At 34.8% G+C, this 13,997-nt stretch overlaps 1 protein-coding gene and 1 long non-coding RNA gene across 3 annotated transcripts in view; one reads left to right on the top strand and one right to left on the bottom strand.

Moving 5' to 3' along the window:
- LOC136026863 (uncharacterized) overlaps nt 1-13,997 on the bottom strand; it is an 81,780-nt gene that overhangs the window by 49,283 nt on the left and 18,500 nt on the right. The window lies entirely within an intron of this gene.
- LOC136026861 (uncharacterized) overlaps nt 1-13,997 on the top strand; it is a 47,479-nt gene that overhangs the window by 874 nt on the left and 32,608 nt on the right. For both annotated transcript variants that reach the window (XM_065703587.1, XM_065703586.1), the window contains exon 2: nt 7,026-7,139. In XM_065703587.1, coding sequence (XP_065559659.1) covers nt 7,026-7,139 — 114 coding nt within the window. The remainder of the gene's footprint in view (nt 1-7,025; nt 7,140-13,997) is intronic.

Genomic DNA, 13,997 nt, shown 5'->3' on the forward strand with positions numbered 1-13,997 from the left:
TCTTGCTTAATGAAATAAGGCACGTTTCTAATAGTCAAAATGTCTTGTTTCTGACTATTGTTATCGATCTTTTAAATCATTTCAAATAATATTCGTATTCACAATTCATTTTCAAACAGTTCGTGGTAACGAACTGTAGTAAGGAACGATCCGGCTCAATAGTAACCAAAACTCTAAAAAATTGAATTTTGATATCAATAGCTACATCAAAAGAATCGCATTTTAATGCTGATTTTAAATATATAAGTTTCATCAAGTTTAGTCTTACCCATCAAAAGTTACGAGCCTGAGAAAATTTGCCTTATTTAGAAAAATAGGGGGAAACATCCCCTAAAAGTCGTAGGATCTTAACGAAAATAAGACCATCAGATTCACCGTATCAGAGAACCCTACTGTAGAAGTTTCAAGCTCCTATCTACAAAAATGTGGAATTTTGTATTTTTTGCCAGAAGACAAATCACGGGTGCGTGTTTGTTTGTTTGTTTTTTTTTTTTTCTTTTTGTTTTTTTTTTCCCAGGGGTCATCGTATCGACCAAGTGGTCCTAGAATGTCGCAAGAGGGCTCATTCTAACGGAAATGAAAATTTCTAGTGCCCTTTTTAAGTGACCAAAAAAATTGGAGGGCATCTAGGCCCCCTCCCACGCTCATTTTTTCCCCAAAGTCAACGGATCAAAATTTTGAGATAGCCATTTTGTTCAACATAGTCGAAAATCATAATAACTATGTCTTTGGGGATGAATTACTCCCCCACAGTCCCTGGGGAAGGGGCTGCAAGTTACAAACTTCGACCAGTGTTTACATATAATAATGGTTATTGGGAAGTGTACAGACGTTTTCAGGGGGATTGTTTTGGTTTTGGGGGTAGGGTTGAGGGGAGAGGGCTATGTGGGAGGATCTTTCCTTGGAGAAATATGTCATGGTGAAGAAAAATTCAATGAAAAGGGCGCAGGACGAATCTGGTCACGTTAGAAAAAACGTCAAATTCAGAGCTTAATATACAATGCTGGGTGTTCGGAGCCTCTCTATTATGGAGTATAATTTGAAAATAACACACACAACTATACGAGCGATAAAGCATATATACCACAACCATAATTCAACTAACGAAAGAACTGCTAAGAGATAACACAACTATAAAGCGAAAACAGGTGAAAACTAATGGGAAAATAAACGAGCTAAGAGGTGGAAGGGGCCCAGAGAAAAAATATAATCCTTTTCCAATTTTGAGCCTAACTTCTGCAAAGGAGTAATAATGTCAGAAGCCCATAAATACCGAATTATTTTCTTTTCAAACAGTTCGTGGTAACGAACTGTAGTAAGGAGCGACCCGGCTCAATAGTAAACGGAACTCTAAAAAACGGAATTTTGATGCTAAAAGATAGAGCCTGAGAAAATTTGCCTTATTTTGGAAAAAAGGGGAAAACATCCCTTAAATGTCATAGAATCTTAACGAAAATCACACCATCGCATTCGGCATATCAGAGAACCCTATAGCAAAAATTTCAAGCTCCTATCTAAAAAAATCTGGAATTTCGTATTTTTTGCCAGAAGACAAAACACGGGTGCGTGTTTATTTGTTTGTTTTTTTTTTTTCTTTCTTTTCCCCAGGGGTCATCGTATCGACCAAGTGGTCTTAGAGTGTCGCAAGAGGGCTCATTCTTACGGAAATGAAAAGTTCTAGTGCCCTTTTTAAGTGATCAAAAACATTAGAGGGCACCTAGGCCCCCTCCCACGCTATTTTTATCCAAAAGTCAACGGATTAAAATTTTGAGATAGCCATTTTGTTCCGCATAGTCGAAAACCATAATAACTATGTCTTTGGGAATTACTTACTCCCCCACAATCCCTGGGGGAGGGGCTGCAAGTTACAAACTTTGACCAGTGTTTACATATAGTAATGGTTATTGGGAATTGTACAGACGTTTTCAGGGAAATTTTTTGGTTTGGGGGGTGGGGTTGATGGGAGGGGGCTGTGTGGGAGGATCTTTTCTTGGAGGAATATGTCATGGGGGAAGAAAAATTCAATGAAAAGGGCGCAGGATTTTCTAGCATTACAATAAAAAAACAATGAAAAAATAAACCTGAAAACGTTTTTTCAATTGAAAGCAAGGAATAGCATTGAAATTTAAAACGAACAGAGATTATTACGCATATGAGGGGTTCTAAAAATACTTTAGCATAAAGAGCGAGGTATTTAGGAGGAGATAAATACCTGGCTCTTTATGCTAAAATATTTTTAGTAATTTCAACTATTTATTCTACGGCCTTTTTGATTCAGGGGTCATTCTTAAAGAATTGGGACAAAACTTACGATTTAGTGTAAAGAGCGAGGTAGTAACGAGAGTACAAACCTCCTCGTACACATAATAAAAATATAAGAATATAAAAGTTTGTTACGTAAGTTAATTTTTAAGTTACGTATGTTTTTTACTAATAAAAACGTTCGTTAAAAATTAAAAGTTCTAGTAGCCTTTTAAGTAACCGAAAAACTGGAGGGCAGCTAGGCCTCCTTCCCCACCCCTTATTTCTCAAAATGGTCTGATCAAAACTAAGAGAAAGCCATTTAGCAAAAAAAAATTAAAATACTAATTTCATTTCAATAATTTATGTGCGGAGAGCCAAAATCAAACATGCATTAACTCAAAAACGTTCAGAAATTAAATAAAAAAACACTAGTTTTTTTAACTGAAAGTAAGGAGCGACATTAAAACTTAAAACGAACAGAAATTACTCCGTATATGAAATGGGTTGTCCCCTCCGCAATCCCTCGCTCTTTACGCTAAAGTTTGACTCTTTGCCACAATTCTACTTTTTAAAACAATTAAAAACTTTAGCGCAAAGAGCGAGGGATTGCGGAGGGGACAACCCATTTCATATACGGAGTAATTTCTGTTCGTTTTAAGTTTTAATGTCGCTCCTTACTTTCAGTTAAAAAAACTCGTGTTTTTTTATTTAATTTCTCACTAAGGCGAAGCTAATTTTCAATGAGCCGAGATTGGCGAAAAACTGGTAAATTTTACGATTCACGTATTATCGAGATGGCTAAGGAATAGACTAGCCCTTAGAATCAAAATTTCATCCTTGATTCCATTCTGACATTAATTTTCATCTGAAATTTAATTTTCTTCCCTCCTCCTTTATTGGTCAAATTTATACCCTGATTGGTCAAATCTTATACATGATAAATTTTACATGTATAACTTTTTCTTCAAATTGATTTAACGGTTTATCGAAACGATATATTAGAAGTCGGTGTATATTTACAATCTAGGGTATATATTTCACATTTAGGGGGGAGGGGTTGTAAAAGTAAACTTATCAAGTAAATGAATGTTATATTTTGATTCAAGACGGAATTCTAGTTCCGCAGGTACGTCTATTTCTTACTATCTCAATAATCTGTAAGTAAAAGAATTTACCCCCCAAAAAAAGTTAAAGAAAGAGCTTATGATGTAAACTAGATTTATTTAATGGAAAAAGGGATCATTAGGGCTATTTGCAAGACCATTAGGAGGGATGCGGCGCATTTTCAAGAAAGCCGCCACAATATTTAGAAACAGGATAAAATAAATACCTAATAAAACAACTTTTATTCGTTTAACCTAATTCCTTCAGGATTGACCAACCGCTATATATATACCAAAAAATTTAACATCATAGTTTTATAACATTAAATAAAAAAAACAAGTTTTTTTTTACTGGAAGTAAGGAGCGACATTAAAGCTTAAAACGCACAGAAATTACTTCGTATATGAAAGAGGCTGTTACCTCATCAACGCCCCGTTCTTTACGCTAAAGTTTGACTCTTTCTCTCAATTCTTCTTTTTAAAACAGTAAAAAATTTTAGCGTAAAGAGCGGGGCGTTGATGAGGTAGCAGCCTCTTTGATATACGAAGTAATTTCTGTGCGTTTTAAGTTTTAATGTCGCTCCTTACTTCCAGTTAAAAAAACATTTTTTTTTTTTTTTATTTAATTTCTGAACGTTTTTGAATCAATGCATGTTTTGATTTTGGCTCTCCGCAGAGGAATAATCAAAACGAAATTTGCATTTTTTTTTTTTTTGCTAAATAGCTTTCTCGTAATTTTGATCGAATGATTTTGAGAAAAAAAGAGCGGGGGACGAAGCCTAGTTGCCCTCCGATTTTTTGGTTAATTAAAAAAGCAACTAGAACTTTTAATTTTTTACGAATATTTTTATTGGTAAAAGATTTACGTAACTTATAAATTAGCTTACGTAAAGAACTTTTGTATTCTCATGTTTTTATTACATATATGAGGGGATTCGCCCCATCGTCAGTACCTCGCTCTTTACACTAAAGCTTAAATTTTATCCCAATTCATTAAGAATGACCCCTGAATAACAAAAGCCGTAGAATAAATAGTTGAAATTACTAAAAATACTTTAGCGTAAAAAGCGAGGTATTAGAAGGAGGTGAGCCCCTCATATGGGTAATAATTTCTGTTTGTTTTAAGTTTTATTGCTGTTCCTTACATCCAGCTGAAAAAGCTTTTTCACATTTATTTTTTAATTGTTTTTTTTTTTTAATAATGCTAGTAAATCCTGCTCTCCCTTCATGGAAATTTTCTTCTCCTGTGACAAATTCTCGATGGAAAGTTCCCCCAGCATATCCTTCTCTTCTCAACCCCTCCCCCCAACCAAAAAATCCTCCTGAAAACGCCTGTATACTTCCCAATAACCATTACTATATGTAAGCACAGGTCAAAGTTTGTAACTTGTTGCCCCTCCCACGGGGACTGTGGGGGAGTAATTCGTCCCCAAAGACATAGTTATAAGGTTTTTCGACTACACTGAATAAAATGGCTATCTCAGAATTTTTATCCGTTGACTTTGGGAAAATAATTAGCGTGGGAGGGGCCTAGGTGCCCTCCAATTTTTTTGGTAACTTAAAAAGGGCACTAGAACTTTTCATTTCCGTTAGAATGAGCCCTCTTGCAACACTCAAGGACAACTGGGTCGATACGATCACCCCTGGGAAAAAAAAAACAAAAAAACAAATAAACACGCATCCGTGATCTGCCTTGTGGCAAAAAATGCAAAATTCCACATTTTTGTAGATAGGAGCTCGAAACTTCTACAGTAGGGTTATCTGATACGCTGAATCTGATGGTGTGATTTTCGTTAAGATTCTATGACTTTTAGGGGGTGTTTCCCCCTATTTTCTAAAATAACGCAAATTTTCTCAGGCTCGTAACAATGATGGGTAAGACTAAACTTGATGAAACTTTTATATTTAAAACCAGCATTAAAATGCGATTCTTTTGATGTAGCTACTGGTATCAAAATTCCATTTTTTAGAGTTTTGGTTACTATTGAGCCGGGTCGCTCCTTACGAGCCGGGTAGTTTCATGCATGCGGGTCTGAAGATTTATCAAAGTCGTGTTTATCAGGTAACCCTACCACTAATATTTAAAACTAAATTATTGTTAAAGAAAGTTAGAGTTTGAATCTTTATAAGAAACTGACATAGATTTTTTTTTTTAAATAGAGAATCGGTGTAGTAATTTTACTTTCTTTGGAAGGTAGTACTTGTAGAACCATCTCTAGGGTGATACTCGAGCTCACCCCCTTTTTATTTATTTAAAAAGTGGCGTAAATTCACAAGAATTGGGGGGAGGCTTGTAGTTTCTTTTACGTTTTTTCAATGAAAATGCCAAATAAGTAATTTTACATGAAAGATACGCCCAAAAAGGTAATTTTCAAATCTAGGGGCTTGACTAAGAATCTAGAAAACACAGGTCCTTGCCCCCCTCTCCAATTGAAGCCATTGTAAACAGTTTAAAACGTAAAGGCACGCACGCAGAATTCTGTTCGAGAGATTTAATACTATTTTCAATTACTCTGAGACTGTTTTTCTTTAAAATTTTGATTTAAAAACTGCAAATATTCTGTTTTAATTATAATTCAGATTATATATTTAACTCTGTTTTTACTCCTTTAATTAGAATCAATAATAAATCCCAATACATTTGTAATAATTCAGTATAACTCAGGCTAAAATAAAAGCCAATTAGTTGGAACTAGGTTGAATGCAACAAAGTAATAATGAAGTAATATAACAATTATATTAAATACTTATAATAAATATGCAATAATAAATACAATCTAATGATAACATAAAATCTATAATATAAAATCTATATTGTAAAATAAAATAATAAATCTATATTATTTTATTATATTATTCTTTTTTTATTATATAGTTTTTATTATATATTACATTTTTTATTATATTGATTATTTAATTATTTTTTTATTATATAGTATAAATCTATACTATAAAATAAAATCTATAATAATAAATAAAATCTAAAATATAAATAAAATAAATATAATAAAATATATAATAAAAAATTGTAATAATATATAATAATCATAATAACTATAATTATTATCTAAAACAATTTTTACAATTAAACAATTTACATATAAAACAATAAAACAATTATTAAAAACAGTTAAAATTCAAAAAACAGTTAAAACAGTTAAAAAACAAAGTAATATAATAATTAGTTACAAGGGATTAAGGGACTACGATGTTCACTTTCAATTTCTTTTCACAAATATTGGAGCAATGCTTTACATATGGCTTTCCACGTGGCCTATATAATTTTGCTCAAAAAGCAATTTTTTTGCGCAGTGCCCTCCGTTGTCTTTTGGGCTATTTTACTTTATACAGAAAAAACATCATGAAGCTACCAAGAAGATTAACCCTAACTACTATTTAAAATTCAAAATTGAAAGCAAAGATATTTGGAGAAAAAAAATGCAAATTTATGTTCACGTCCGCATAATTCATTGACCCTATCTGTGCTTAGAGTAAAAAGGGGAATTCCCCTCTAACAAGGTGGCTTCAAATGTCTTTTTTAGAAGAATTTTCGTATATGTGGGTTAAAAATATACCTTTTTTCATCTTGCCGACTTGCCCTCCCAAAAGATTACGAAACCACCGTATATCCAAAGTCAAGTCGTAGAGTATCTACAGATGTTTTTTTTCCAATTTTAGCAAAGCCAAATGAAAGAGCGAGACGGGATGTTGTGACATTTGATGAAAAGATCGAAGAAAAGAAAGTTTCTAATGAAAAACCACAAGAAGCAGAAGAAATCAATGTCAGATATGGTAAGAGCATTGTGCTTTGCCAATTTGGGGTAATGAGCTGTAGGTAAAGACTGACCGGGAAAATAGTTACCAGAACTCTGAAAACAGAAGCTAGGGAAAAAAAGCGAATTTTGTTGCCTAAATTTCCCAAATTCCTAATTAGGAGTTTCGGACACTCACAGCCTAGGGTAAGAAGCAGGGAATTAGATGATATAGAATATATTTACTCTGGCAGAAATGATGAAGTACACAGACACGGATTAGGGCTCATGATGAATAAGGAAGCTGCAAAGTCTTGTTTAGCCTGGCAAGGAATTAATATTTGAATACGAATTGCTCATTTTATGTCTAAAAACATCAGGATATCAGTTATAGTCATATATACTCCTGTTGAACCAACTGACAGAGATATTAGTGACCCGGATGAATTTTACTTACAGTTGCAAGAGCAAATAGACAGGGTCCCAGGAAGAAATGTGGTGTTTTTACTAAAAGATTTTAATGCCCAGGCTGGTAGAAATAGGGATAGATGGTATCTTAGCCTAAGTAAATTTGATCTGGGAAAAAAAACAGTAATGGCCAAAGACTTTTGCAATTTTGTAGGTATAACAATCTAGTTACAATCTATACGGTGTTTGGTCATTAAATGGCCCATAAATTGACATGGTATTTACGTGATGGTAAGACAACATACCTTATTGATTATGCTCTAGTAAACTGAAGACTGGCAGGATTGATACAAGATACTAGGGTATATAGGAGTGCTGTTATTGATGTTAAAAGTAAAGATCACCATCTAGTAGTGTCTTAAGTAGTGATTTAAAGCTGAAATTTTGGAAGGGTAACTACCTCCCAGAAAGTTATGATGTTGGTAGACTCCAGGATGAGAATTTGAGAGAACTCTTCCAGGAAAAGTTGAATACTAAGCTTGAGAGTTTAAAATTGACAAGAATTGACATTGAAAGTTATGATGTTGGTAGACTCCAGGATGAGAACTTGAGAGAAACCTTTTGACAATTTGAGAGAAACCATTTGAGAGGAACAGTTGAATACTAAGCTTGAGAGTTTAAAATTGACAAGAATTGACATTGAAAATTGGCATTGAAAGTTATGATGTTGGTAGACTCCAGGATGAGAGTTTGAGAGAAACCTTCCAGGAACAGTTGAATATTAAGCTTGAGAGTTTAAAATTCGACAATGTGGAAGATGGATGGAATAATAAAAAAAAAATTGTGAAGTTACTGATGGTGTCTTGCGAGTTCAGGGACCTAAAATAGGTTTGAAAGTTAATATTAATAAGATAAAGTCACTAAGGCTAAGAATAAAAGAAGATGAAAAGGAGATATTTAGCGACAAAACTATTGTTCAGGTGGGCAGCTCCACTGGCCTTGGTAGTATTATTAGTAAAGATGGTGGGAGAAAACCCAAGGCTCAGGGTGTTTTTAACAGTAAAAATTTTTTTGGAAGAATATGAAGATAAGTCTAAAAACGAAGATTAGAATATCGGAAGGTGAACAGATCATAGTGGTCAAATATGGCTCTGAAGCATGGGCTTTCAGAAAAGTGGATAGAGATTCGCTAGATGTTTTCTAGACAAATTCCTTACGGAATATTCTGGGTACCCGGCTGACTGACCGTATTTCAAACAGTAGGCTGTACGAAAAACGTGGTTCAATCCTGGTTTTTAGTGCTACAATGAAACAAAGGAGGAGATAGCTAGGGCACGTTCTGCAGATGAAGTATGACAGAGGCAAAAAAAAACTTGATTAACCGGCTGCCCGTTGCTGTTGTGAAAAGGTCTCCAGCGTCAAAACGAGCATATATCACTACTGCAAACACGTGCATAGCTAACCAGGCATTTGATGAGCAGAACCTTATCCGAAGAGGCTGACCTCCCCCCCCCCTTTTTCTTCACGCTTGTGACGCAGTTTTTCAAGGATATGCGTCGATACTCCGATACTCATACGAAGGTGGTTACAGACTTGATTGTGATTGCGACCTCATTCTTTGATTGCATTGGAGTATCTGAACTATTTACTGCGTTTGGTGTCGGTACCAACCTAAAGCACGTTCCCATTGAAGAAATAGTTCAATTGACGAAATTACAGGCACTTTCGTTCTTCTACGCGTTTACAAGATGTGAAACCTCAAATCATAGGAAGGGTGTGCGAAAGCACAGGATGGTTGGCCCCCAGCCCCCCATTGCACTTCCTGGCTGAAGGGCCACGAAACGGAGATCAGCACCGTCAGTAAGGACTGTAAAGTCTAATGCCGTATCCTTTACTTTTTTTTACCTTTACCTCAAATCACCTGCTGCTTGTGACTTGGCAAAATATGTCGGGATTGACGGAGACTTTCCTTGAACTGACAAACACACCTTCCCAAGTGAGAGAACTCCAAGTACATGATGTGAAACGCTTTGTTATGAAGACATACGATGTAAAACAAGACCGCGACGACCTGAATGAATTTAGAGAAGAAACATTTCTACAAAAGACCAAGAACATTCAAGGACTTCCGTTAGTTTTACGTTCAGATTCGGAACTTCTCACATTGATTTCCCCATACTGGCTTATTCGAGTGGTCATATACTTATATTATCTCCAGCCTGGGGAGGGTTTTACGCCCCTACTCTCAATTGACACTCCCTGCTTCTGCTACTTCATAGTTCATTATTGTACTTGATAGTAAACTATTTCAAAGTCTAGTTATGTAATACCTATTGCAGAGTCTCTTTAAGAAAATGATGAAATTCGAGTTAAACTAAGCAAAAACTACCAAAGACATACCTTCAAATTCAAACTATAAATTAAATACAAAATATTTGAAACCTTTTTGAAATTTTTTTTAACCGTCAAAATTAAGTAAAATCTTAAAATAATCTAAAATAGTCAAAACTTAGGGTCAATGTAGGTATTACCGGAACAATTGTTTGGGGTCGTGAAACTATTGTTAATAGATGAATTTCGACTTTGTGAACATCTTTTCTCTCTCGCAAAACTACCGCACACTCACCTTTATGGAGTTATTCTGGCCCAAATATTCTTGTATTTACACATATAGAATTCCAATCATTTCTGTTTTGGTTGATCGGATATTTGAAATCGCGAATCTGTAATAGTTTCGAAGCAAATTTGTGCTATATATTTGCACATTAGGGGGGGGTGAAGCATAGCATATATTAGATACGTTGACCCCCCCCCTAATGTGCAAATATATAATAACTCAATAACGCTGAGTTTGCGGTAGTTTTGCATGAAAGAAAAGATGTCCAAAAAGTCAAGATGCATCTCGTAACAATAGTTTCATGACCCCAAACAATTGTTCCGGTAATACCAACATTAGACTAAACTTAGAACCAAACTTTTGGGAGATATATTGCCTTTCAAGGAAAAGAGTAAATAATATATAGTAAATAATAAGCAGTAATAGTAAGTCTATGAAATAGCTAAATAAATGTATTTTGCTCATGTCCTAGTATTGAGGCTGTGCCAATAATATAGATAATTAAAGAGCCGTACCTACAGGATTACATGCAATTATTTGAGTTTTTAAGCATCATTGACATTACTGCTTGAAAAAAAAAACCATCAAAAATCCCGTTACTTCTTCGTCGCAATGACTACTTTTATCTCATCATATTGCACGAGTCTTGTTAATTATGTACAGGTTCTTGACATGGTGACGTAAGATGGTTAATAACGAGATCATAATTACTTAAGCGACCATTCACCTGACAGAGTTGTCGAGAGGGAACCAGTTAAAGCAATTGATCTTCCTTAATTTCTTTTCGAGCGGTCGTCCACTTTCAGAAATCGTGCAAAGCCTATGGCACATGCCAAGCATGAAAGCAGTTCCATGTGCCAAGAATATGGCAGAGGCAAGCGCTTCGCAAGGAGAAGTGGCATGGCAACAGTGTGTCACGCGTGGTGGCAAAAAAATAATGTTCCCTGATATATTTCAAGTGACGAAGAGGGAGTAGCCCCCAATTTTCTTTTATATTTGTACCTAAAGCTAAAGTTTTGGTCAGTCCAAATTATCGAACAGTTCATGATAACGAACTGTAGTAAGGAGTGACCCAGCTCAATAGTAACCGAAACTCTCAAAAGTGGAATCTTGATACCAATAGTTAAATCAAAGAATTGCATTTTAATGCTGATATTTAATATATAAGTTTCATCAAGATCAGTTATACCCATCAAAATTTATGAGCCCGAGAAAATTTGTCTCATTTCAGACAATAGGAGGATACACCCACTAAAAGTCATACAATCATAACGAAAATCACACCATCAGATTCAGCGTATCAGAGAACTTTCCTGTAGAAGTTTCAAGCTCCTATCTACAAAAATGTGGAATTTTGTATTTTTTGCCAGAAGACACGTCACGGATCCGTGTTTATTTGTTTTTTTTTTTTTTTTTTTTTTTTGTTGTTGTTTTTTTTCCAGAGGTGATCATATCGACTGATTGGTCCTAAAATGTCGCGAGAGGGCTCTCAATTTAACGGAAATTAAAAGTTCTAGTGACCTTTTTAAGTGACCAAAAAAATTGGAGGGCACCTAGGCCCCCTCCCACGCTCATTTTCCCAAAAGTCACCGGCTCAATAGTAACCAAAACTCTAAAAAATGGAATTTTTATGCCAATAGTTACATCAAAAGAATAGCATCCTAATGCTGATTTTAAATATATAAGTTTCATCAAGATTAGTCTTACCCATCAAAAGTTACGAGCCTGAGAAGATGTGCCCCATTTTAGAAAATAGGGGGAAATATCCCATAAAAGTCATACGATCTTAACTAAAATCACACCATCAGATTCAGCGTATCAGAGAACTTTACTGTAGAAGTTTCAAGCCCCTATTGACAAAAATGTGGAATTTAGCATTTTTTGCCAGAAGACAAATCACAGATGCGTGTTTATTTGTTTTCTATCTTTTTTTTCCCCCAGGGGTGATCGTATTGACTCAGTGGTTCTAAAATGTCGCAAAAGGGCTCATTCTTACGGAAATTAAAAGTTTTAGTGCCCTTTTTAAGTGACCAAAAAATTGGAGGGCACCTAGGCCCCCTCCCACGCTCATTTTTTCCTCAAAGTCCAGAATCAAAATTCTGAGATAGCCATTTTATTCACCATAGTCGAAAAACCTAATAACTATGTCTTTGGGGACGACTTACTCCCCCGCAGTCGCCATGGGACGGACTGCAAGTTACAAACTTTGACCTGTGTTTACATATAGTAATGGTTACTGGGAAGTGTACAGACGTTTTCAGGGGGATTTTTTTGGTTTGGAGGGAGAGTTGAAGGGGGGGTTACGTGGGAGGATCTTTCAATGGAGGAACGTTTTATTGGGGAAGAGACTTTCAATGGAGGGGGCGCAGGATTTTCTAGCATTATTTAAAAAAGAACAATGAAAAAATGAATATGAAAAGTTTTTTGCACTGAAAGTGAGGAGCAGCATTAAGACTAAAAACGAAAAGAAATTATTACGCATATGAGGGGTTTATTTCCTCGTAATACCTCGCTCTTTACGCTAAAGTATTTTTAGTAATTTCAACTATTTATTCTACAGACTTTGTGATTCAGGGGTCATTCTTAAGGAATTAGGACAAAATTTAAGCTTTAGTGTAAAGAGCGAGGTATCGACGAGGGGTGAGCCCCCTCATATACGTAATGAAAGCACACGAATATAGAAGTTCGCTACGTAAGTTAATTTGTAAGTTACGTATATTTTTTACTTGTGAAAACGTTCGTAAAAAATTAAAAGTTATAGTTGCCTTTTTAAGTAATCAAAAAATTGGAGGGCAACTAAGCCTCCTCTCTCGCTCCTTTTTTTTCAAAATCTTCTGATTAAAACTATGAAAAAGCCATTTAGCCCCCAAAAAATTAATATGCAAATTTCGTTTTAATTATTTATGCGTGGAGAGCCAAGATAAAAAAAAAAATGCATTAATCAAAAAACGTCCAGAAATTAAACAACAACAAAACAAGTTTTTTTTTAATGAAAGTAAGCAGCAACATTAAAACTTAAAACGAACCAACATTACTTCGTATATGAAAGGGGCTTTTCCTCCTCCGTCCCGCTCTTTACGCTATTTTTTATTACTGTTTTAAAATTAGAGTTAAGAGAAAGAGTCAAACTTTAGTGTAAAGAGCGGGGCGTTGACGAGGAAAAGCCCCTTTCATATATGGAGTAATTTTTGTTCGTTTTAAGTTTTAATGTCGCTCCTTACTTTCATTTAAAAAAAAAACTTGTTTTTTTTTGTTTAATTTACATATAGTAATGGTTACTGGGAAGTGTACAGACGTTTTCAGGGGGATTATTTTTGTTTAGGGGGATATTTGAGGGGGGGTTACGTGGGAGGTTATTTCCATGGAGAAACTTTTCATGGGGGTAGAGAATTTCAATGAAAGGGGCGCAGGATTTTCTATCATTATCTGAAAAAACAATGAAAAAATAAATATGAAAAGTTTTTTCTACTGAAAGTAAGGAGCAGCATTAAAACTTAAAACGAACAAAAATTATTACGTATATGAGGAGTTTACCTCCTCGTTATACCTCACTCTTTACGCTAAAGTATTTTTAGTAATTTCAACTATTTATTCTACGACCTTTGTGATTCAGAGTTCATTCTTAAGGAATTGGGACAAAATTTAAGCTTTAGGGTAAAGAGCAAGGTATCGATGAGGGTTGAACCCCCTCATACACGCAATAAAAATATACAAATATAGAATTTCGTTACGTAAATTAATTCGTAAGTTACGTATATTTTTTACCAATTAAAATGTTTGTACAAAATTAAAAGTTCTAGTTGCTTTTTAAACAATCAAAAAATTGGAGGGCAACTAAGTCTCCTCCCTCGCTCTTTTTTTCTCAAAATCTTC

This window comes from Artemia franciscana, chromosome 5 (assembly GCF_032884065.1).
Source record: "Artemia franciscana chromosome 5, ASM3288406v1, whole genome shotgun sequence".
Taxonomy (NCBI): Eukaryota; Metazoa; Arthropoda; class Branchiopoda; order Anostraca; family Artemiidae; genus Artemia; species Artemia franciscana.